General features: G+C 43.8%; 1 protein-coding gene across 2 annotated transcripts; it reads right to left on the bottom strand.

Annotated features, from left to right (window-relative positions):
- Window positions 1-15,688: 15,688 nt before the first annotated feature.
- LOC135371396 (uncharacterized) lies at window positions 15,689-20,508 on the bottom strand. 2 transcript variants are annotated; one of them, XM_064605457.1, is made up of 8 exons: window positions 20,188-20,508; window positions 19,599-19,733; window positions 19,409-19,489; window positions 18,621-18,683; window positions 18,330-18,553; window positions 17,863-18,025; window positions 17,246-17,348; window positions 15,689-15,849 (listed from the first exon to the last, which is right to left on the bottom strand). In XM_064605457.1, the coding sequence occupies exons 1-8, from the start codon at window positions 20,396-20,398 to the stop codon at window positions 15,816-15,818; spliced, it is 1,014 nt and encodes a 337-aa protein (XP_064461527.1). In that variant the 5' UTR covers window positions 20,399-20,508; the 3' UTR covers window positions 15,689-15,815. The 2 variants fall into 2 exon arrangements, with proteins under 2 accessions (XP_064461527.1, XP_064461528.1); XM_064605458.1 differs by having other exon boundaries at window positions 15,689-15,866.
- Window positions 20,509-26,338: the final 5,830 nt, after the last annotated feature.

Below are 26,338 nucleotides of genomic sequence, written 5' to 3' on the forward strand. Positions count from 1 at the left end.
TTATCCGCTTAAATGGCGGTTCTGCTTTAGAAGTGCTTGTGCAGATTCCCCAAAAGCAGAAAGTACACAATTAAAAATGTCCTTCACTATGTACTGCAGGCAGTCAGTTCTGAATAATATAGTTATGTATCGCAATGATCTGAAAAGGGGAACATAACCTTTCCTTGTACTTACGCAAAGTTGTATAAAAATGTTTCCACTCAGTGGGGTGAGAGAGGGATATCGTACTGGACTATGTTTCGCCTAGAGTGTATTGTGCCATGAAGACCGTTTTGAAGTGTGTATGTGGTGCAAGAGAGTGTTTCCAGATTCTTGGCACTATCGACTAGTAACCACAATATAGCAGATTATATTTATTGCAGCATATATTTGTGGCATGGCAAAATATCTAGAGATTCTGCCTAACATAGATATTAACTCAATGACTCCCAATTGGTAGCTCCCAATCTCATACAAATCTTTTTTTAGTTCTTTCCCACTTTCTGTCTTTGCTTGATAATTGTGATCACTGTTTAACCCCGCGGTTGTCCAGACCCTACTTTCCCCACATAAATTGCAGCATAATGTGTCCACGTATAGATTTGTGTATATTTGCGTTATACAAATAAAAAGGTGCATGAAACTTGTATTAATTACCAGTAGCAACTATAACTCCAAGTTTCATTTTCTTTTGACAGTGCTGCAGTGGCAATGTTTTACAGTTGTAATAACCTGAAGTCTTGCTTTTGTTGTTTCAGTCTACTGAAGTGTCCTCCAGCAACAAAATGGAGAAGGAGGGACTGGAGCGGGCACTAAATGCACTTGCAGATGAAGGCATGAAGGTGAAGACCTTGATCACCGACAGGTACACGGAAATCAAGGCCTTCATGAAGACGTCACATCCAGACGTGCAGCACCGTTTCGATGTGTGGCATGTAGCAAAAGGTGCCACTATTATGCTACTTCTCACTGGTGTATCACATTTTGTACCATCCACTGGGAGTTATTCCATGTTTCTTTATGTACATCCAGGTATCCGAAAAAAGATCATTGCTGCATCTCACTCAAAGCAGCACCAGGTTCTTCAAAAGTGGTCACCAACCATAATCAATCACCTGTACTGGTGTGCACGAACGAGCGATGACGATGGCGAGCTAGTTCTGGCAAAGTGGCAGACTATCCTCCGCCATGTCATTGACGTTCATGAACACCCAGGCAGCCTACATGAAAGGTGCGCACACGGGGACATTGGTGAAAGGCTTTGGCTGCACGAAGGTACGAGGTGAAGCTTCTTGTGGGATACGATGTACAACGGTACTCAATTTTCTGATTCGATACAACAGGAACAGAGACTTTCAAAAGGTTGGAGAAAGTTATTGCATCTCCCTACCTTCTCAAAGACGTCCCAAAGCTTTCACCACATAAGCAAACATTTGGACTGGAGGCCTTCCACTCGGTCATCATCCACTTTGCGCCAAAGGCATCGAAGTTCTCGATTGATGGCATGTGTACTCGGTAAGCATAATTAACTTTCGTTCTTGTGATGATAGTTCTGCGCTCCTTAAACTGGTAAAAGATGACTTCACAAATGAAGGCAATTAAGGATTGCTACCCTCTGGAGTGACTGCTCTTGTACAATACTGCATACAATATTTGTGCACTAAAACATTTACCCCACCCACTATGGTTGTACAAAATTCGAGAAATGCACAGCAGCAAAGTAGTGATTTTTAAGTATGTAAGTTCATAAAGTTTTATCCTTTCCGTGTAATGCATTCCTGCCTTTTTGAATCGTGTCATATAAAAGTTGAGATAGCAGAAAAAAAGGAAAAAAAAGAGCAGCTTTGTCTGGCATGACAAAATTAATAGACGAATACAGCATGAGAGAACTGATGTATTGGCATCTGGGGCAGATGAAGGTTGTAGTGCAGATGCGCTTCCTGCCTTCAACCTGCCTTCCTGGTGAATCTGCCTGCATTCAACAATTTCTTCCTACTTGTGATCATCATTTATTGTCAACAAAGACAAGGTTGTAACACACATCAGACCACACCGAGCGAAGTGGGGTTACATCCTACCTATTGAGACGGGCTTATTGTCTGTGAAATTATCGAAAGTTACATCTTAATATTGCTTTTTGACATAGGAAATGAAAAAGAATACCTGTTTTTTACATTGTGCCTTTTCCTGCACTGTAATGCTGTTGCTGTTGCAAAGATCATTTATGTTTGCAAAATGTGCTATAGGTACAAGTCTGGTACCTTACACATTTCAGCAGGGAATGGTAACACTCATGTGTCACACCTTTTAGTTTCGCTAGCCTAAAAAGCTACCAGTTTTCTATGTTTGTAAGCAGAATTGCTGGCAAGGTTCATAGAACAAGGAATTGCATGTGCAGCAGTGAGAGGAGTGCATGTGCAGCAGTGAGAGGAGTATTAAAATAGTGCAAATTTCTCAATGTATCATAACTTGAAACCTAGCTTTATCTCAAGGGTGTAGCTTATATGATGAGTAAGTCATTGACGGAAGAATTTATTTTTATAATCATAACATTGAAGCCAAGTGGAAGAACAAGGTGCATCAACAAGGAACAAGTACAGGGGCATTAGCCAAGCAGGATGCCCCTTAGTAGCTGGGACTGCAGCGGAACATCTAAATTGAAAAAGAAGAAAATATTATATCATAAGCCGCATAATATCAGGAGGTATACAGACCAATGAACCCTCGATAAGATGGTGATGGAAATGTGCACCGTATTTTGGAAACACAGCATCCAGGAATCTTTTTGCGCCTTCCTCGTCCAAGGCGACCCCACATCCAAAATGTAAAGTTGGAATATGCTGTGAAGCGTAGCTTACTATAAGCAGTAATGTTGCTTGTATAAAATATAGGGTTGTGCTCTGTTTTGCGAGCGGTACCAGTACCTGTTATTATCAGTGCAGCACTCCATGTACGATGGTGTGTAATAAGTGATATACCTCATGTGAACCTCCAGCAGTTCTGGATGCAGACATAACGGATGGAAAAGAGGGTGCAACGTTAAGCAACTTACACCAGCGTCGCTGCACGCATTTCGCATTTTCTCTATCTCACTGCAGCACATATACTCATCTGGGTTCGCGGGGTTGCAGCAGCCGCAGTGGCACCTGTAAACGTGTCGTGAATGCTTTGCAGATAAAAGCATAAGAAATTATACCTGACAGCACTTGAACATACCTGAAAGCGGTGCGCAGTTCATCCTCTGAAGGAGGAGGATCAGTATCTGGTGAGGCAGGTAGGTGCTGCTGGTTCGCGATCGGTCTGGGGTCCATGTGGAATGGACCATCTTCGGGATCGTCGTCTAAGAACCACGCACTTTCAAAATCGTCCTCGACAGTTTCTTCGCTTGATGAACCATCCGTATATTGTTCTGGCGTAACAGCTCCTTCCATATCGCGCCTCGCATCGCTACTTTCGAAACGTCGCATTGCGCTGACTTACGCAACCAGTGTGCGGTATGGGAATTTTGCGATTTTCGCGATGCTTATGTTATTGGCGTACAGTTTTATTTATACATGGTCGCAAATTTCATGTGTTTGGTGGTGTCTGTACACGAAACGATGCCAGTGTAAATATTTCCACCGGCGCCCCATTGCAATAATGTATTTTAATTCTTTGCTAACGGGTCGCGAACTGCCTCATGACAGCGGACTGCCTCCAATAACTAAGTTTTTGGGTAGGGCAACAATACTGAGTTTTAGTATATCGTACGCTATCGTCTTTACGCACGTAAAGAACAGTGTTGGTGGTTCTGCGGACGTATACACGCAAGACACAAGCAGTGCTTTGCGCATTGCGCAAATAATCCACCACGCAATCGCATACGTACGCAAACGCGACAGTACATACTAAAACTCACTATTAATAATTACACGTGCTAAACATATTCGGCGCATTAGGGGTGCGCCACCGCGCATTGTTCGAGATGTCTGATACACTGAGCTAGGCATATATGCTTGCTAAACTCGATTTTGGTAAATTTCTTCTCCCTTTTTCTCTACTTATATTTTGTATTCTTTTCGTTGTGCTTGCGGTGAAGTTGTGGTTGACACTTGCCAGTGCATTACACACATTAGCATAGGAAAAACAAGATATGATGTAGAAAAATTAACTTTTATTGGTTGTGCAAAGTCCTGGGATGACAGAATTTCTCTCAAAGTAATAGCAGCGTGTTTTCTTTTTGTTTCACTTTTCTTTGCTCTAGGACAAAGTTGGCAGCTCTCCACTTCAATCACAACGCGGACAGGGAGATTGCTGAGTACATTCTAAAGTTTTCCAAAGCGCGGAAAACTTGGGCAGTTGCTGGGGTCAGAACCAAGCCCACTTTTGGTAAGTACAACATTATGCATAAGATTGGAGTGGATGAACCTGTTTAGTAATGTCACAGAAAGAAAGATAGTATTGGTAACAGGGAATTGTTTCTATGTATTCAATTCTCCAATTCCAATTTGTAACTTCAGAGTATGTCACAAAGCTCATCGACTGCGTGCTGGACCTCTGCGAACAATGGCCAAGCTATGCCTCTGCTGCTGCTGCTTCAGCTCCTACGAGCTACGAAACTCTGTGCAGCAGGGCAGGTCCGAGGCCTCCGCTTCAGGAAGCCTTGGACGCCCACAAGGAAAGGTTCTCCCACTGACAGCACACAGCCTTAGCAGAACCTACAAGTAGCGTCAAGTCTGCATACTTCACAAGGTTACTCACCTACCTCTGTTGTGTCAAAAGGAATATTTTTTGCGGTGGAAAGTGAGTACAAAGCAGTAAGTGTGCAATAAGTTTGTCAAGCTGAACTATGTACAATTTTTTTTATTTAAGATGAGTGTCAGACAATCGTACTTCACAGGACACTTGTTAATCTGACATTCTTGCTCTGCGATCATTTTGCTTGGGAATCAGTTCCTCACAATGTAAATCTGCCTTGTTCATATGACAATTCACTTGTCCAGCAGTGTACAGACTTTTCGTACAAATAAGCTGATCACATGTATCGTGTACTTGATAATGTGGCTGCCAGTCCCTCACCCGGTAATACTCTGGACTTGCAAATGCCTTCCTGTCTTTTCTAATTACATATTGAAGTTCGATGTACATTTTAAGGAAGATCCATAATTCTTTTTGTCACAACTATGCTCACAAACAATAGCCCTAGCTGCACAGACTCACTTGTGCTATGTTGAGCTGCAGTTTCGCCAAAGCGGCAGCAAAGGGTCAAAGTAGGGGGGGGGATAGACACCCTCCCCCTCGCTCAAGCGCTCAGGAAATGTGATCACGACTGGCAGGTAATGCTCGTTTTGCCTGGTAAATGTGCACGGATTGACAAATTATTTTTATGTGCCACCTCCGATAACCCCTCCCCCCCATAGAGGTCCACCTCCCCGAAAAAAATTTCCGGCTATGCTTCTACCTACCTCCTTAATCACATGAACTCCTAAATGTAATTTACCAATGTCTCCTCTTTTACTGAGTAATGGTGCAGCCTGTTTTGTGCATCAGGATTTTGTCCACACTGAAGAAGGCCTCCATATATGCGCTGTATGACACTGATGATACTGATACAATACATATAAGTCTTGAAATTTATGTCCATTACCTGTGATATCATGTGTGGTATGGTTAATGAAGTCCCACTGTATTCATGCAGCATAACAGCATAACAAAGTAGCTCCAAGTGCACCTTGTAAGCAGTGTCAATTTTACATGAATTTGTATATTCTTGAACATTACAAGTGGTCCAATTTGCGATACACTCTATACGTATGTAGGGGCGCTTATCTTGTTCAGTGCATGATGCAAATAGTTTAATGCAGTTCATTTTAGGCAAATGATAAGCGTGTCATGTAACATGCAAAAGTGTGACGAGCTATGAAACCTGAGGCTTTGGACCCTGCCAGATTTTCCCAGTGGACATTACCCATAGTAGAAATTCTCAAGCACATTCTTCACACATTTCTTGTTCTCTGTGCTACTGTCATTGCTAAAGCCTACAAACAAAACTGAGCAACCCATGCAGAACAAAACAAATGGACAGAATTGAACGGTACCTCTGCAGAGTTTCAAGTGCGGAGAAGGAACAGCAATGACATGTAGACCCCGGATGCCAGACTAATCCCTTTCTTCTTTTTTTCCTGAGTACTAAAAGTGCCTTTCAATATAAGACTATTGGGCCAAATTGGGAGATGGGTAAACCAGATGCATGGATTCTATTGTGCCTGGAAATGTCTATTTTGGCATTACTGCCTATTTTACCTTCATGCTGCAAATCACATTTTTACCCATGCTGTGTGTCTCCGTGTCATTTTACTAAAGGTTCCGTAAATGACTTTACTGTTTTTAATCGTGACACATTTATACTTGGAACATTGCCCAAAATAGCACTTTGATGACTGACTAGAGTTAACCTTGTAGCTGGAATCAGTATTGTGACGCACGTCCTTTTCAGAACCAGTTATCACTTCAGAAAAGTAATGGAATATTAGCTGGCAGTTTAATAATACACTGAAGATGATTAAAAATTGGCCACATTGGATCGACTATCTCAATGTGTGAAAATTCAATTGAGGAAGCACAAGAATAGCTGTAGTGTATATACCACTTTAGGATATCCTTTGAAACCCTGTAATATATATATAAATCCATTTTTTTGAAAAACAAAGGTATTACACAGGAGCAGAAAGCAGGGCGCATTATTATACCTAGAAGTCAGAAAGAAAAAAAAGGAGGTGAAATGTTCATAAGTAAGCCATTTGTTTGCCTATCAGACAAGATAGATAAATTCCTCACGCAAAAGTACAGGGGTTCCAGATAGGTGAAAGGAATCTCTGAGCATCACGGAGGAGTGTGACTACCTTTAAAATGAAATGATGTCCCAAAAACAAACGTTTCGTTGACACTTCAGTGCCACGTTCATTTCAGTTTGTCCACCCTGTTATTTGTTTCCCTTGCACTCAGGGTTTTTTATTCGTTTCCACTGAATAGTAAGTTTTGCTTTTCATATTTAGCGTTTTCCCTGTTAAACTTAAACCGAAGGAGTAGTACTGTTAGAGGATACAGAATCTTAGAGAATAGAGTAATCTTAGTAGAGGTAATCTTGCAGGCAAAAATGGGAGAAGTCTAGCACTCGCAAATGAATAAAATAAATATGTAAAAAGGTTACAACATTTATTTTACTAAAAAACAAACTTTCAGGACGGAGTCCGTCCTTCATCAGGTGCGATACATTGAACACTTGGTATAGAGATATTTATACTAATGTACATCAGAGAAAGGGGACAACGAAGGTGGTGAGGAGTAAATACAAATTCTTGTTAGAGAGGACAGAGGGCTCAAAAAAGAAAATATAAAAGGAAGCGATGTATAGTCGGAGCGTCACAGGAGACCAAGACCGTTGAGAGATCTCGGGTGAGCAAACATTGTAAAGAAGACCGCTGGAAGAAATATTACACTGCTGGGGTTTGAGAAAAGATAAACAATGGCAGCACTCGTGTTTAGCCTGCATTCTAACGTACAGAAACTGAGAACAGGCTATCGGTTCTTAGGAGTTTTGCAAAAGTGGTACATTCTTAAAATGGGTAAAAAAAGGAAAGAAAAAGTAGCAAGAACGAGTACTTACAGGCAATGTATTTTTTTAAGGCATCAATTGCTCCGACTGAAAACAGTTTCGAGTAATGTTTGATAGTGTGGCGACCAAACAGGGCTGGCTGCACTGTGTGCTGACGATTGCATTTGTGTCAACAGAATTTCACGGCTCATCAGAATGACAATCATGAGGGTCATACGTCAAACTATTAGTAGAAGCATTCAAATGCAGTCAATAAACCTGCTACAGCTGTCTTCAGCACTGTATGGAACAAAGGTGATGTCTGTGCAAAAGGACTCTGCAAGTGCATGGCACTGAGCTCAACACATCTCTTACTGCAGGCTCCCCTCATTGCTGCAATTTGCTTTTGCCAGCCATGTCACATGCCACATGCCAAACAACGAATTAAATAATCTTGATCAGTCTCAGTACTTGGAACATTAAGAACGTCTATGGATCATTAAAAAATATGGGGTTTTCAAAAACCGTCCACTATACCGATGACGAAAAACATGACGACAAATTCTGCAACACCTGCAGAGAAGTTTTACCATGCAGCATTGTGTAGGTGTTACATATCCCACAGACTTGGGCTCATCCTTGATTGAAAAAAAGAATAAAAAGGACAGACACTTGTTTTTGTGCTTTTAGAACTGGCAATACCGAAAAAGTGAATTAATTTATAGTGCCTGTAGTGCCATTTTTATTGCCCAAATTGAATTTGTTATGCCTATGACATGTGCCAAAGACAGATTTTTTTGTTTTTACATTATTAGGGTCTAATGGTATACAATTGCCTGTGTTCGATGCTGGAGAGAGTGAACTTTCGTGATTGTTGTTGTAGTTAAAAGTGCTGTGTGATTTGTGAAGGGTGTAGTGCCTGGCTGTGCCTTCACAGTTCTACATAAGACCATATCATTGTGATCAATATTGTGAAGGGGCTTATTATTTCATTCCCCGCATCACCACCTGCAATGGGGTACAGTAACGGCCCTGGCGATGGAACTCCGCATTCATCATTCATCGTCTCGAAATAAAGTTGTTGTTGTTCCAAAAGAGAACATGATAAAGGTTACTTTCAAGAGCCGGACGAAAGCCAAACTGGAAGAAGCCCAATGTGATTTCTATGCTGTGTGTTGTGATTGCTTTCCAAGGAACGGTAATTCAGAATTGCGGGACAGTAGCTACATGAAAAATCTTACACCCATAGCTATATTGTATACTTGTGTCTTCATCCCATCACTCATTGTGTCACCTGTAGTGTTGTAACACGTATATGATAAAAATAAATTATGATAGTTGTATTTTTTTGCATATATTTGGTGCAGTGCATTGTTCTTGGCTACTATATGTCTTCTGTAGAAAATATAAATAAACAAATTCACCACTCAGCAACACTCTTGTCAACTGCGCAGAACTACTTTGATTTTCATCAAAAGCCATGGGTAAGAGCTTGCAAAGCCGATGCTAAAGGTTCTTACAGGTTATAGAAGTTAATACATTACATCAGTATGTGATAGGTTTACATACGTGTTATCGTTCGTTTGGCTTACCTCCTGCTCCATGGAAACATAAATGATGCTCGTCAAAACCAAGGGGTACAATAAGTGACCAACATAACTAAAGACACCAGCTGACTCTCACCAAAATTCATGATATTATGCTTTTCAATAAATGTTTATACACCGCATTGCTCCTTTCATGCAAAGGCCCTTTTCTCCTTCATCCGCTGTAACTTGAAACTATTAGGTCTTCAGCATGACCAGTTTTACTGAGCATGCCATTATTTACATAGAGTGGTGTGGTTTTATATTTGCTTCTCTGGACAACTAAGGTCTGACTTCCCTATTTTGGTAAGGTTGCCTTTGCGGCACCGGGAGAATATTTTTACTCTGCAACAAAGCATATCATACAAGGCAGAGAACAGCGGAGGCATTTGCACCACGGTTACTGGTTTTGACGCAAAGGTTATATGTTTGCGCTGACAAATTTGGTCGCAAAACTGCCTTGAAGTGTTACTTGCTACGGGAAGTGTTGCCAGGCTGAACATTTGTAGTACAGCACACTGTGCATTTCCTTATACTGGGTGTAAAGTGTGTCACTGCCCTTGATTACGTCCGTGGCTCAGCAAACAGAATATCTGGTCTGAAAACTGACGCAAGAGCAGTTTTCAACGTCGTGGAACCCTATCTATTTGCGAAAGCATTGTGAATGAATTTATGTGGGTTGAGCCGTACGTACATCTAAGTAAACAAGCAAAACTTGATAAGGGCTCCCAATGAACATGGCACAACGCGCTAGTAGACTGTACACACCTTTTGTATAACTTTTACTTCCATATAACAGACACTGCAGTTCGAATGGTCACAATACACCCATACGTCGTTCATTGCCGTCCTGCAAGGATTCCGCAGAACGTATATATTTTTCATGGAATTTTGGTCTGGCAATCGCACGATTTGCACAATTACAATCTTGTTTCTTTGAAGAACAGTCCTCTACATGTAATATGCTCAAACGACCACCACTGCTCACGCAGTTTCTCAATCGCTCCCGTACTTGCACCAATTTGTAAAAGTAACAAGCCGGTTGAGGTGCGAACTTCTCGAGCGCATATTCACAATTTGGCGTCGAAAACGTTGTTGAGACGAATTCGCAGTTGTAGTAACACCGATTCCATCGTTCCACAGCTCTGTTGTGGTTGCCTCGCCGACAGCCATAACTGGATTTTCTCGCACACGCTGGAAGCCGGAGAAAGCCTCAGCTTTCGTCCAATCAGAAGCAGGACACTTCATCTACGTAGATGGAGCAGGTTTATCCCATCTACGTCACAAAAATGGCTGCGCCCATGGCTTGTTTCGATTTCTTTGATTAATTAATATGCGTAGTAGGAAGAGAAAATTGAGAAACGAAGATCCTTTTCGGGGATAGTTTGATGTGCTCTTTCAGAATATCACAACCGTTTCAACACATCGGGAAATCGGCGTTGCTGACCTTTAAGACGTACCTAGGGGGCGTCGGTGTAGGAGTACATAAGAGGCAGAAGCCGGAAATAAAGTATCTTTCCGTTGTGGTTCCCGAGGTGTGCGGACCGGTTCCTAACAACAATGTGGTTACGTATTTTGATAGTTACGGCATTCAGCCCGTCTACAAAGAATTCTACCAATTCATTCATCCTACCAGGTCATTTTACTATAACAAGAAAAGACTTCAGGGCTACGGATCAGCTACATGTGGCCTCTACTGCCTGTATGTAGGCAGCATGCTGGCTTGTGGATTCTCGCTCCAAGAGTGAGATTTTCTCGCTGTCGCTCAGAGATTTTCGTCAACAAACTTCACACTGAACGACAAGGTCAAAGTACAGGGTTCGCCAAGATAAACTTCGGGGTTTGTAACGAAGATAAAACAAATTAGAACAGTGTCGGAAAGTCAAAGTAGATGTTAGAAGACGTATTATGCCCCAAAATTTTATGTCGATAATGCCGCTTGCTCCGTTCCTCTGCGGATAAATGGTGAAAATTTAAAAAAACCGCCGCTGCCTAAACGGCTGTACCTGTGTTTCAGCTCCTTACCGTCAGATGGCGAAACGGTCGAACGCGGCGTTGCAGAGTACGATTCTGCATTCAGTTCCACTTGTTCAGATTTCGATGTCGTCTGCAACGCCGGGTTCGACCGTTTCGCCAACCGACGGAAATGAGCTGAAACACAGGTATGGCCGACTAGGCAGCGGCGGTTTTCTTATTTTCAAAATTTATCCGCAGAGGAACGGACCAAATGGCAGTATCGACATAAAATTTTAGGGCATAATACGTCCTCTATCATCTACTTTAGCTTCCCGACACTGTTCTTATTTGTTTTATCTTCGTTACAAACCCCGAAGTTTACCTTGGCGAACCCTGTACATGTTTCGTAAAATCTGGAAGAGGTTTCAGGAACAGCTACTTCAGCTCCACTTTTTTGCAACACTTGTCTTGCCCACGTAGGGAACCGCGGAAGGTATACGAAAGATTGCACGTTTACATGCACGTTTTGTATTGTAGACTACACTCAGAAGAGGCTTGTCTCATCTGGGCACTTTTTCATCATCTTCAACGTCAAGAAACGTCTGCGGATGCTGTTGAAGAATATCAGGACGGTTCTGCATGACTCACTTTGTGCGCTCTCCTCACGGCCTCAGACTCAAGGGACATTCAGTAACATGACAGATGACAACCTCTATAGGGATACACGGCAAAAGCTTGGAATGGGATGGAGTGATATCACGGTCTTGTTTAACACTGACGGCTCACCTGCATTTGAGTCAAACAACTGCTCAGTGTGGCCGATTCAACTTGTGATAAATGAGCTGTCAGTCATAACGCGGTGGAAGAATGTCATCGTCTGTGGACTCTGGTTTGCAAAGGCTCATCCACCTCTGCTCCTGTTCCTGAACGCATTTGTGCAGCAGTTTGCCAGTATTGGACCAGTTGTCTGGAAATCGCTCAACGAAGTCGTCGCGTCAGGTGTGTATGCTATATGCTGCATTGCTGATGCTCCAGCCAGGGCTTCCATCTTAAATAGGAAGCAATTTAACGGGTTTTACGGCTGCTCGTGGTGCTTAAAAAAGGGTGAACTAGTGGATGGTGAGTTTCTTTTATTTGCATTGATTGGTTCATACTGATTTTAATCCACAAACCATTTTAAATTGTGATGTGTAATTTTCATGTTAAATGAAATACATTGTTAAATTTGGGTGGTTAGCTCTTGGCTTCGCTCTCATTTGGCTTTCGACGCTGTGCAGAATGACCTGACAATGCGTGTTGATATTTTTTTGTGTAAAATTTACATACAGCTTGCCATAAATCGGCGTGTACCATATATTGTTTAATTTATATAGCATTTTACAGTACAAAACCCAGCATTAGATTCTGAAGATTTAATACTTCAATTTGCTATTAACAGCTCTGACTACGAAGTCCTCGTATCATTTCAAATGTCTTTATGCATTATCAACGGATGGTTCTCGCACCATGGCAGCCTTGTTGCCTCCCGTGATCACAAAATTAATTAATGTTCGTGTTATTACTACATACTTTTGTGGTGACAACAAAACTGGTCTTTGTCACGCTGACATGCCGTCTCATCATTACAGATATGTTGATGATGATGATGATGATCTGAGTCTTTTTGGTGCAAAAGATACTGCAGGAATGTTTGTTGTAGTAACAGCACTGCTTGTCGTTAGTAGTAATGACTGGACACAGACTGTCGGCAACGCTACAAGGCTTCTGGATACGTTTAATTAGCAATTAGAGCTAATTGGGACCCCCCACATTAATCAGCATCATCCAATGAATCATCACACTAATTGGGGAGCATCTAACTCGTGTCCAGACCACCCTGTGCATTGGCTGCAACCTGTGTCCATAAAAAGAAAAAAATAGAGATAGAGTGGAGAGAAGGAGTTTAGTTGAAGATCAACGACGCCATCTTGAAGAAAGCGGTACGGAACGGCCGCTGACCATCGCCGGGCGACGGAGCACAGAGGCAGGTTGCGAAGCATCGCAGCTATGACCACAAGTTCAGGACATCCTGTGACATCAGCTGTCATGTCATCATGACATGTCTGGGAAGGTTAGGACAGCTCTGGACATGCGAGAAGAAAAACACACGTAATACAGAGGCTGGGAAAGCAAGAGTAAATATGCTAATCATCAATAGCTAACAACAAAAAAAATTAGTTACACAACAAAATGAGCCCACCACGACAGGAGCGCAGAACGATGTGACTGCTCCATCCGACAGACAGGCAGAGAACTGACTCGTAATGTTTTTTTCTCCTGTATAAAGTCCCACAGCTGCACCCCCTAGCGGTTACTTGCTCAACTAATCTCACGACAAAATTATTAAGAATCACGCCTGCGCTACTCTCATTCCCAAGGCAGAAGAAGATAGAAAATGGCGGGGATGGCCGGACAACAGCAACCAGCGCCTGACGTGCACGGGCATGAAAATCGCAAACAAAGCAGGAACAAAGTTGGCAAAAGCATTAGTTACACAACAAATCAGCTCACCACAACAGGAGCGCACACCGATGCGACTGCTCCATCCGACAGCCAGCCAAAGACTGAGCGAGCTCGGGGACTGCGGAGCAACCGAGCACACATCTGCTCTCCGCGACAGCCAGCGAGCAACTGACTGGGGCGCCGCTCTGCGGCTGCTAGCGCATGCGCGCGCGCTCTTAGCGCCCTCTGCGGCCACCTGCGAGAGGCTAAGAGAGAAGAGCATTCCTTCGCCCCCTGCAGGCCGTTCTCATTGGTCGTGACGTTATCCTATTTTCTCAGGGCTACACTGTTTTTTTCCACTAATGCTCCTTTGGACAAGGTCCACCTGAAACAATAGTGTCGCGGTATGACGTCATCATGCACCTGCGTGGCTCAAGGACACGTACGCTCTAGACAGGGGACCTATTATTTATTGAATCATTATCCCAAGATTATTTCCTTTATTCTACTATAATGATTGCCATAGGGATCTATTACAGAAAAACACCATACATGAGAGGAGATTGTAGGAATTAAGCATTTCATTCCCAAGGTCTTACTAAACGAGACTTGCAAAAGAACAAAATAATGGTTCAGCAAGTCATGTCCATCCTATTCGAGAGCCAGGAAGACAACTGAATAATGACGCTTTGTTCCTCGACTGGATAAAGACATGCACCTGTCCCCCTTGCACTTACTCTCTGAACTAAATGAATCGCAAAACTATTAAGAATAGCACTACCCCCATTCAAGGCAGCACTATCGACATCGTCAAGAATGTTCCTTGTCAAAAAGAAAAAATCTACATGTAGAAGGAAAACATGACAGAAGAGGTCAGGGCATGTCAGCGCATGTTTGTCAGACAACAAGGGGGAAAAAGCAAAGAGAAACACTTGAAGAAAGCAGAAAACCAACATCAAACTATTTCTAAGCACACGCACCTCCTTTATTCAAAAACAGTGCTCATCATAAATCCGTCCAGGACAATACACACCATTTTCCTATTGCTACACTCTTTTCCAGTAACGGTCAATGCATTGCTACAGACTGTCCCAAGTAACACGAAATGTTGCATCAACGTTGGACTGACGTTGTCCTTTCCACTCTCCAATGTTGGAGTAACGAGGGATTCCAACATTGGAACAGTGTGGGAATGTCGCCTCCTTTAATGTTACATCTACATTGGTAAGCAACATTTCTTCTGACATAACAACGACATTCTTACAACATATGCTATTCAGCGCTGGAATCACAACAATATTTCACGGTTATAACGTTGGTCTCACGTCTCCCTAACATTGTTCCGACATTTAAGCAACATCTCCCCCATACTGGTCCCACGTTCGCTCTGACACTGCTCAGACGTTACAGCAACATCTGTTCCAACAATGTTCCAATGTTAGTACAATGTATGCCCACACACTCTTCCGATATCATCTGCCCAGCAGCATTCCAACATTTGAGCAACATCTGCCCCTTATACGCTGGTCCCACGTTTGCGCTGACACTGCTCAGACATTACATCGACATCTGCTCCAACAATGTTCCAACATTAGTACAATGTATGCCCGCACACTGTTCCGGCGTCATCCGCCCAGCAGCATTCCGACATTTGAGCAACATGTGCCCCCTATATGCTGATCCCACGTTTGCGTGGACACTGCTCCGACATTACATCAACATCTGCCCCAACAATGTTCCAACGTTAGTACAATGTATGCCCTCACACTGTTCAGATATCGTCTGCCCAGCAGCATTCCGACACTGATCCCACGCCTGTTCTAATGACGTTTCAGCGTTACAGCGACGTCTGCACAGATGGCATATTCTAGAGTTTCATGTCTGCCTGAGCATAGCCAGTGTCATAGTATGCAGCATGCAAGAAAATGAAATGATGTGAATGTAACGGTTTATTCACAAATGCCACTGGTGTTCAGGCCTAGTGGTGTTTCAGGCCCAGTGGTGTTTCAGAAAGGCCCACGGGAGTTTCAGGCCCAGTGGTGTTTCAGAAAGGCCTACGGGAGTTTCAGGCCCAGTGGTGTTTCAGAAAGGCCTACGGGAGTTTCAGGCCCAGTGGTGTTTCAGAAAGGCCTACGGGAGTTTCAGGCCCAGTGGTGTTTCAGAAAGGCCTACGGGAGTTTCAGGCCTAGTGGTGTTTCAGAAAGGCCTACGGGAGGTTCAGGCCTACGGGAGGTTCAGGCCTACTGGAGGTTCAGGCCTACTGGAGGTTCAGGCCTACTGGAGGTTCAGGCCTGAAAAGAAAAGTTTATTAGCAGATACAACAAAATTTCAACGTGGACTTCATAGCATAGGTGGTGACATCACAGTGACCTCAATGGCCAATGGCACCACAAAAATAAGGGAACTGAAAATGACAAGCATGCAAAGGTGCATGTGACTTGCTGTTGATTGTTTTTTTTTTATGGCTCAAGAGAAACAGACCACGCTGTGCCACCGCAGGGGAGGGCTGCGGATAATTTTGGCCACCTGGGGATCTTTAATTAACATGCGCCAAAAATCTTCGACACACTGTGCAACTTGCTGCTGAAGCACAGCCTTTTTTTTTCAACTCAAAGCTAGTCACCAGAAGTACACATGTGATGCTGTAATTGCACCTCTGTGCTGATTAGTTTGGCACAAGTTCACTTAAGATGTTGTGCAGCTGCCAGGGCCTATTTGCACAATGACATCTCTCCGGCAAAGATATGGCCCACCCTTACGTGAATATCGCGTCTTCCCGCTCCTACAGGTGGTGTGGCATGCGTGCAAAATGAGACCTACCGAGTGCTGGATAGAGCAAAATAAGCAAGATAGTGCAATTTGGAAGCAATTGTGGCACCCCCACTAGCACTATTCAAAATATTCCAATTTATGGACATAACCAACACCAGAACCTAGAGGGAGAGAAAAACAACTGGCAGGCTGGTTCATCAAACACCCAATAGGTTGACACACGATGATGAACCAGTCAGAGCAGTTTACGAGAGTTTTGCCATTCTGTGATCTTCTGCCTTCTGTTTTGGAGATGGGAGCCGCCGTGACATCAGAACCACTGGCCTTGGCACCACCCATCGTTTGACGTCAAATGGCACGCTTTAAGACAGGCTCCTCCCAATGGCCAAACTCTCCTAATAAATGGAAGCAGTCTACCAGGTGTCTTTCTCACCCCCTACAAAGGTTCGGTAGTTGGTTATGTCCATAAATTGGAATACCATATTTACTCAAATTAACGCACATCCTTGAGGGAGCATCAGTGTCAGAGCCATCACTCACTATGTACATGTCATCCTCCATGCCACCAAGTGTGTTCGTAATGCGACATTTCGTGAAAGGTTTCTGATTCTTGCCTGGGGCTTATACAGAATTTAATCCTTGGGGGCACGGAAGGTGGGTTTTACAAGAGGGCGTATTTACATACTTTTGACTCAATATTGTGCAAGACACATGGTTTCGCTTTTGACCATGTCAACACGACCGGAGCGAAGGCACTGTGAGTCAACCTCCCTCTGTGTAACTTTCTGTAGTGCTAGTGGGGGTATCACAATCACTTCCAAACTGCACTACCTTGCTCATTTGGCTGTGCACCTCTTCAGTTTGCTATAAAAAGACAAAGGTTGGATGAGACACCTACCTTTTACGCTTACGTAGGTCGCCAGGGGCCTGCCTGAACTGTTTCGCTATCTCTTCCCTGATTTCCAGGTTTGTTGCATTGGTGTACGTGGTCCTCACAGCCACTAAAAGAAACATAGGCAGAAATTAGCGCACTGACATTGTTAACATGGAATTGTGTCTGTGCATGGACATGAGGAGCACACACACGAGCCCTTTCCACATCTAATTTTGTACTTCACAGCGGAGAAATGGAATGTGTAATGCAGAAGGATTGGTATATCAAGCTAAAGCAGTTGTAAGCTGGCAGTGCCTTTATATTATAAAAAATGGGGACAGTGCCACAGTGTTCTGTTACTACTCCTCAGCTGATGTAAAGCAGCTAGGTGATCTAAAAACCTACAACAGCGGAAAACGAGTAAGGGTGCCATGCTGGCCCAGTCTTCTATGGAAATAGTGACAATTAACCCTTGAGAGAGGCAAGCGTTTGTGGTATACATGATCTTTTAAATGCAGCTATCATGATCACAGCACTGGATATCCATGTACCCCTCAAAAAGGCAGGACGGGCAAGCACTGGTCAAATTATTGGAAACCTATCTAGATTATGCACTGAAGAAATAATCATAAGTCACGTACTAAACACTGCCTGGCATATCTTCGTTACTTGAAATTCCCGCTTATTTGGCTGTCGGGCTGTGTACACAAGGACTGAAGCAACCTCCTTGGAGAACAGCTGTCTAATGATTCTCCTTGTAAGGTCTTTCGGGGTGTGGCCGCCAACACTTCGCAGAGACTGCACCTGGAAATTACAAAGAGAAGTCCATTGGAAGGTGCTATCTGCAGAGAAAAGGTGGGTTTAACATGGACTATGTCACAAGTCTACGCTAGGCGACACCATGATGTAGACCACAGAAGCGTGCGCAAGAACTGAGCACTGGGAGCTCCAGCAGAGGCCACTGCTCTGTTAGCGCTACATGGCCACAAAAACGAGACCCTGAAGTCTGCCAGCATCGGTATTATTTCAATCACGAAACTAAAGCATAGTACTCCATGATGTATTACTGAAAACAAGAATTCTGTAGAAATGTCGAAGAAGGCTTTACCACAGCACTGAAGTTGTTGTCTTCTGTGATGAATGACTCCATGTTGTCAAATTCATCCATGGTTTGCAATGGCAGCTGCGGCATGCCCTCAATGTTACCGATCACTACAGCACTGCTATGTTCTTTCTGCTGCAGCATGATTTTCAAATGGCGGATTTCCTCTCTGTTGTTCCTGATCTCTTCCATCTGACGCTCGAGGTGCCCAAGCACCTTCTTGTGAAAACCTAAAACTCGCCAAACATCAACAAAAGTGCTCAAGTACAGTAGGTAAATACCAAAAGCGCTACTTACGAGCATTTACCCTCAGCAGTTTATCTGCTATGTCCGACTGCACGCTGCCAGACATGAAGTGGGCTGGAATTGAAAATGTTCATGTGACTTTAGGTGCAAAAACATGGGGGTGGGTGGCAGTTCAGGTAAGGCTCAAGGTTACTGAACCAGTTGAAGGACTCCACTGATAAGGCACCAAGCTTTCGTTTCATGTTTTGACATGAAAATGAGCATCTCAGCACCATCAGTGCGTGCTTATTTTATTTTTCTTGCTATTGAACACAATACTGCACACAACTGAGGACTCCTTGTGGAAGAGTCAATCAGCTTCAACAACATTTAATCACTATATTCCAATAGCAGGGGGTAGATATCGGGAGTATGCTACAGTTCGAAGTCTGAAGTCCTCACTAAACATAACGAGAAAAAAGATCGCTGAGCACACATCAACCGTGAGAGTCCATTTGATAATGTCGTACAACAAATAAGCAGCATGTGCCACAGCAAGGTGCTGTTCTGGTTGGAGACAGGGGAGAGCAGTGTCTCACAAAACCCAGACATTTGATTCCGAATGTGATTGAATAAAAAAAAACGAACAGAAGTAACCCTCCCAAAATAAAAAATTGGGCTATGACATAGGTGCTCCCCAAGAATGGGTCTAAAACGTTATACTGCCTGCACTTAGAGGTCTCCAAAAAAAGCAGCTGAATTGCACAAATGCCCATAAAATTTTCTAACTTGTTGTGGTTGCCTTCAGTACACTAAACTGGTGTTGCTGTATGCTACTACAACTAGCTACAATTCAATACCTGAGGCTAGTGACCCACGTCGCGAGCTGGCATGCCTTTGAGCTTCGCCAGGACTGGCCCCGAGACTGTTGCTGTTTGGTTCTGAAATGTGAAGTCGACAGTAACTGTGAAACCAGAAATTACTTCCAAGACAAACATGATTACGGTGTACGCAAAAAAGAAATGACAGGCGAAAAATGCACCACACCACCTTCATCTCTCCACTCATCCTCGGAATCAGACGCAGCCCTTATTGGTGCAGCTGGCGAATCACCACAGTCACTCGACTGTGACAAGTCTGTTATATATCTGAGGTTTTCGCATTCTCTGGTAGCCTGCTCATAGGCTGAAACATCAGAAATACAGAGTTTATTCACACTAGCTATGCATGTCATTGTAAGACAAGAACACTTGCAGAGCAACCAGGAGTAACTGTGCAAATGCATGTCGACCACCTTAAATGGTACAAAATACTGGAAAATAAACTACAGTTAATCTGTAAATAAACGGTAATCTGCTTTTCAATGCACAGACACTCGCGGGAAACTGCCAACAGCGAACTTAACCTGGACACAACAATGCAAACACCGATCTTGGACTAACCTATTCAGACAAATACAACTAAATAGGACTAACTGATTCATTTCTCGTTGTTCAGGACTAACCTAACAATTAACAAACATGCTGTTCCGTCGTGAATTGGATTTCGCAACCGGGAATATCGAGGTCCTCTCCTAGATAGGCCTCCGTTACTTTCATTACATATTTAAACACTGCATAAAGGTTGGGCCATTACTTACTTCCATGGAAGAGCCGCCGGATGTTTGAGAAAACTTCCCACGTTGTCTGCACCACTGGCTCGCAAGCCTTGATTGAACGAAGTACCCGGGATTTTGAATATGGCGGCCACCAACACGACTTGTTGTCTGCCGTGACCCAGCACGAGGGCACAACTTCTAAAGTGTTCCCTGTCTTAAAATGCACGACGGAAAACTTCCCGTGCTCTGCCATACGTTTCGGGGCACAAGAAACAACAAAACGAAAAACGAAAAGCAAACAGACACGACGGAATGACTTCTTTCGTTAACTTCCAAACTTCCGTATGTTGAGCCATCACATGTGCTGTGCTATGTAACTATGGGAATGATGATGATGATTGAGACCCATGTTGCCAGACTGCTAGGCTCAAAACAAGGCTGCGGGCGTAGGTGGTGTAGCTTATTTGGAACTGTTAAAAATAAACGCTAAGGAATAAACGTTTAAGTATCCACCGTCAAAACTAAACTTTAAAAATATACGCTTAAATAAATCCACAATAAAAATGAACCATCCACCGTTAATAACAAATCGTCAAAACCTTACACTTAAAAACATATAGAATGGCGTAGATGCAGGCTAGCTGGTGGATCTTTCAAATGTTTATTTAAAAAGTTAGGTGAAACCGGCTCTCAGTCTGCCCGCACCGGCCAAAGCATGGTAAACTGCAAGCAAGCGACTTGAATGCTTGTGGTGGGGGATTCATTTGACTATGGATAGTTTTGCTGAAAACTATCGATAGTAAGCTGTACACAGTCCAAACCCGCTTGCTGCAAAAATGTAGAAGTCACTGCTCAGAGTTTTATTATCAATGTAATCGAATACTTTTATTTACAGTTGCACAGTATTGATATTTTGGAATAGTTTCGGATTGTTAGCATGAAAAATCGATTACACAAAACACAGGAACTGTCCTGAAAACAGAGGGGAACCTCTGCTTAAACCAACAAAGCAGAAAAAAAAAAGCCATTTAATGGATTGTTGTGCTCTATGCATATGGCTGACATTAATCAGAGCAGTCGCATAAGCTGTCAAACTATATGAGTATAGTTTATATGTACACGGGTAGAAATACTGTGAACCGGTAAGGAAGCATCAAGTCCAGTGCCCCAGGACGAGAGCCGCCGATATTTCGAACAGACTGTTCTTCTTCTAGGCCATTCTTCTGGGTTCTCATCCTGAGGCACTGCCTTCATATAGTTTGTTACTGTCACGGTTTACGGGCTTGTCACATAAGGACCATTAACTCCTCAGAAATGCCCACTTTTAAGTGCCTAATCCCATTTAAGTGCCCAAATGCAGTGTAGATGTATAATACTCGGATATTTCATATTTCATGAACTTCGTAATTACCGTAATTTCACACGTATAAGCCGCAACGCAGATAAGCCGCAGGACGCGTTTTTTGGGACGTTTTGAAAATTTTCTGGCAGATAAGCCGCACCCGCAGATAAGCCGCGGGCAATACGAGACGACTGATTTGTGCGAAAAAGGAGACCATAGAGAAGGCCATAAACCCTGTGGTCCATACTCCGGGATCGGCACAGTGTACAACAGAGGAGATCAGTTCTGGAGTTCTACCAAGATCGGATTGTGCCCTTGTCGGGTGTTTTTCGTGGACTGATGGGTCAGTGATCTTCCAGAAGACGTGAATCACTAAAGCTGCTTGGGGGAATGCACCAGGAAGATCAATCTACTCGAATGTGGACCCGTCCCTGTTACGCACTGTTCGTGCATCGGCAGGGCAGTGCGGTTCCAGAGACACTGTCGGCCCTTTCGTTAAAATCGGCGTATGGGGAAAATACCAGGAAAAAATAGTCACCAGATAAGCCGCACCGGTGGATAAGCCGCAGGGCGCCCGTGAGAAAAACAAAGTGCGCATAAGCCGCGGCTAATACGCGTGAAAATACGGTAATGTACCTATGACTTGAAAACCCGAGACGAGGTAGGGTTTGTGTTTGTCTGATATCATCCCTACCTAGTCTCGGGTTTTCAAGTCATGGATCGTCATCTCACCATCACGCTTGCTGCGCCTAACTTTCCCTTCGTTTTCATAATGTACCCCCCACCCGGATAGGTAACGACAAATCAAGAGCGAAACGCGATCGTCGAACTGCGGTTTTGATTCCGATGGAACTATGTTCAACTTTGAAATTGCGAGAGACAAAACTATCAATAGTTTGCATCAGCGAAAAGCACGGTTTCGTTTTTAAAAGGAACATGAATAAAGTGTTCAATTCGTAATGGACAACCTAGTTTGCAGGAGCGAACCGCAAACTTCGTAATGCAAAATGAAGTTTAGTAGACACAGAGTGTATGGGACCGATTGGTAGAGCAAGACGACAATAGAAAGGGACACAGACAACGACGACGCAAAGCTACGCAAATGCGTCGTACTTGTCCTTGTCCGTTTCTATTGTCGCCTTGCTCTAGGAAAGTTTAGTTTTCGAAAGAAACAACCTAAAGCTATGCAGGAGCGAAACGTGAATTCAGGTGTGCTGGATTGACTTGACTCAAGCGACGTGAGGATCGGAGAACAGCACCACCTATATGTCACGATACTATCGAACCTGAACCTGAATCGATAGTTCGAAAAAACTATCCTGATGCTACCGAAATTCCGGTTCACATAGTTGGACAGTCGATAGTCAAACACTATCGATACTATCGAATGTTTCGATAATATCACCCACCTCATCATCGTCATCATCACCTCACCTGTTGCATAAAATTGTTGCGCTATGTTAAAATGAGTGGCGAGTGTCCCAATCACTCGCTACGTCAGCGTCAAAGAGCACGACGGAAAAAAATCGCAGACGAACTGCGAGAACTGTACGGCAGCGACTATCCAAGCAGTGACGAAGCTACACCGAAAGCGAAGCGCGCCCACGGCGCAATATACAACGATCATGGGCACTTGACGAGGCCTTTCCCGCCGGCATCATGCGCAGAGTAAGTTGAGCTATTGCTGGTGTTCGTAACTGGTTAGAAATCGTGTTAGCCAGACCAGTACATATGCAGTGGGATACCTTACTCCACCGCAAAGATAACTCCTCACTGGACAAACGACAATAGTGATACGACGCGAAAACTTCGGTTTTCGAGGAGTTTGAGAAAAACGACTGTAATTAAAGCAGTCGTAACGTTACAGTTAAAATTGTAGCACATTGGGTACTGTGTTGTTCGTGGTGACTGCACAAAATACATAGGTGCCATTATCCGGTCAGTATTTGTACCCCAAAACGAAGCCCTCATATGGACAAGTTCCCCAAGCAGCACAGTGAACTCAACATTCGAGTGCATAGTGGTGGACGGGTAGATATGTTGAAGCGCAGCACTGTTAAGGCACTTGCTAGACAAGTACATTGCCTGTGCAAACAGGCCACCAACCTGTACATTGTGCTGCTTGTGTTCATTCATTCGAGACAGGCCTAGGGCTTGGTGGGAGAAACTACGCAGCATTAACCTAAGATCCCCGCTTGCAAGTTACGCACATACATAGAGCTATGTTTTATGTCGATTGTCAGGAGAGCCTGATATTTTCAGGAGATATTGACACATGCAAATGCTTTAGGTTTTTGTTCTAAATGACCGAGCTTCTTGAATGAATTTTAGGCAAGTCTCAGGTTACTGCCTGAAATTTCAGGTTCTGTTCATGTTGGTTTCTCTCAGGCATAGTTCCATTCTGTATACATCACTCAGATAGCTTCACATCACATCATCATAGCTTGTAACATGCTTTTACTTTGCTCCCGCCCAGTGGCAGTAACATCACCTATCCATTTGATCACTCTTCTGACAGCAGCATAACATCCCACCAGCACATCCAGAGTGTTAGCTCTGATGATCTTCCAGTTGATATGTGAGTAAAAGTTTAATTGGGTCTTCACCTACATTCGTTAGTTTCAATCCGGACGACTGGAATATAGCTGCACGTTTGTCAGGTAACTTATGAAATGTCTTTACTTTGCTCCCACTCAGTGCCTGCAGTGTCAGCTCTCTACACGCACAGTACAGGCAGGAGTTCGACAGTCTGTGCAGCGGCATAACCGATCAAGAGCTCACTGAAACTGATAGCTCTTACAGTCTTCCAACTGATGAGTAAGTACACACATAAAGTGCACATCCAGTGACCCTCCAGCACTGAAACTTTAAGCAGCCTTTATGTTTTCAATCTAGTACTGTGAATCTGTCTCTGCACACTGATGCCAAACTAATGTACAGTTCATCTACTCTGTTCCATGGCTGAGGGGAAGCCTTCTCCAACTATTGGCTGTTCTCTTGTCAGTGATGTGTAGAAATGGAACGTTTGTTTTGCCAGAGCATTCAGAGATGGAAATGCTGCCATATTTTCTCCAAAATGCACCAGAAAGCAAACCTTGTGACACTGTGCAACAAACACACATTTTTCTGAATCTGCACTTTGTCTGTTCCAAAGAGAGCTGCCTATTGTTTCCAGCTGCTTTAACCTGCTTAGGTCTACTAAGATAGCAGTAGAGGTAATTGCAATAGGTACCTTGCTCTGCTGCTTCCTATTCACAGTACTGTATGTTACTTCTGATTTGTAATGCCGATGTGAAAACCTTCCCAACAGCCCAAGCAATGAATCAGATGCAGCTTCGCATTCAGACAGTGGGCCAGGTGACTCCAGTAGCCCACATGGTTTGCGGACGGACCCTTCTGTTTCTGAGTGAGTGTCGTGTAGTTGCATGCATCCTGACAGACTACTGAAGAGGCATTCGTCACATGCACTCCACTCAGCCTTTTTTCCTAACCTAAGGGCACAGTTAAATCAGATGGGTTTCACCAAATTCACTTTACCTCATCCTATCGTGCGCCCTTATTGCTTCGCAATACATCAGTGTCAGTGTGCAGTTCAGTCCCTTGGTGTCATGTTGTGTCACTGTTTCAAGAAGCCATTGTTCTGTGTCATTGGGTTGAAGCACTTCAAGATTTACAATTCATGTTCATAACCAACAAATTTTGGCAACGTAGATGGGTAGAAATCCAGCGAACCGGTAGAGATGTAGGAAGGGAGTTGCCTCAGGACAGAAGCCGCCGATATTTCGGAAAGAGACTGTTCTTCTTCTGGGCACCGTCCTCATCATTGGCATGGTATTTAAAGGGTTAGGTGTGACGTGTTTAAAGGTTCATGCGAATTGTGGGTCAACAGCCCGGAGGGAGAAAGGGTCCGTACGGGCTTCTACGGCCGGAGTGAATGGCTGCTTTGTTAGAGTGTGGAGGGGATTACCTGAACGTAGGGATCTAGGCTCCAGACCGGTTACAGAAAAATGGGTTGTTCACGGACACGTGGACGAAACGGGACAACAGGCAAGAATTTGCAAGCATAGCGAAAGATAAGGAGGTCAGTGGTTACGGGGGGGAAAATTCCAGAGCGAGCAAGGGTTTCTTTCATTTTTTTTTATATTACTAATACAAAGTGGCATGCAGTAAAGAAAGCAGAAAGCAGTGGCCATGCAGAACATAACAGATGATAATGGAGATAGAAGGGAAAAGCATATTTTACTTGTGAAGTGTTTCTAGGGTGCCTTGTGATTTGTTGATACCGGACAGGTGAAGAGATCACACCGATATATTGCCGATTCACACCGATTCACCGATATATTGCATAGAGCAGTCACCGCATTCAATGCAGTATATGACATTGGAGCTTGTGCATGTGAATGCGTGGTTAACGGGGTGGGTGTAATTGCTTGCAGTGCTTTTGATGGAGTTAGCGTGTTGAACGTGCTTGCATGTTTTGCAGCGCGGGAGGTTGCAGGGTCGTGCTCCCGTGTACGGGGTGCTGGTTTTGCTGATTTTGGCATTGACCAAGGAGTGTGCTAGGTTTTTTGCACGTCGGTATGTCACCTGTATTCCCAGGTGACACACCGGTGATATGCAGGTGACATACCGACGCGCAAAAAACCTAGCACACTCCTTGGTCAATGCCAAAATCAGCAAAACCAGCACCCCGTACACGGGAGCACGACCCTGCAACCTCCCGCGCTGCAAAACATGCAAGCACGTTCAACACGCTAACTCCATCAAAAGCACTGCAAGCAATTACACCCACCCCGTTAACCACGCATTCACATGCACAAGCTCCAATGTCATATACTGCATTGAATGCGG

Source organism: Ornithodoros turicata, unplaced genomic scaffold, assembly GCF_037126465.1.
Source record: "Ornithodoros turicata isolate Travis unplaced genomic scaffold, ASM3712646v1 Chromosome11, whole genome shotgun sequence".
Lineage (NCBI taxonomy): Eukaryota > Metazoa > Arthropoda > Arachnida > Ixodida > Argasidae > Ornithodoros > Ornithodoros turicata.

Coding starts and splice junctions, on each gene's coding strand:
- LOC135371396 (XM_064605457.1), bottom strand. CDS start 20,398: ATGGCAGAGCACGGGAAGTTTTCCGTCGTGCATTTTAAGACAGGGAAC. Junction 19,734..20,187: donor CCGGCGGCTCTTCCATGGAA/GTAAGTAATGGC, acceptor CTGATGTTTCAG/CCTATGAGCAGGCTACCAGA. Junction 15,850..17,245: donor GACCTACGTAAGCGTAAAAG/GTAGGTGTCTCA, acceptor AACCTCCAGTAG/GCCTGAACCTCCAGTAGGCC.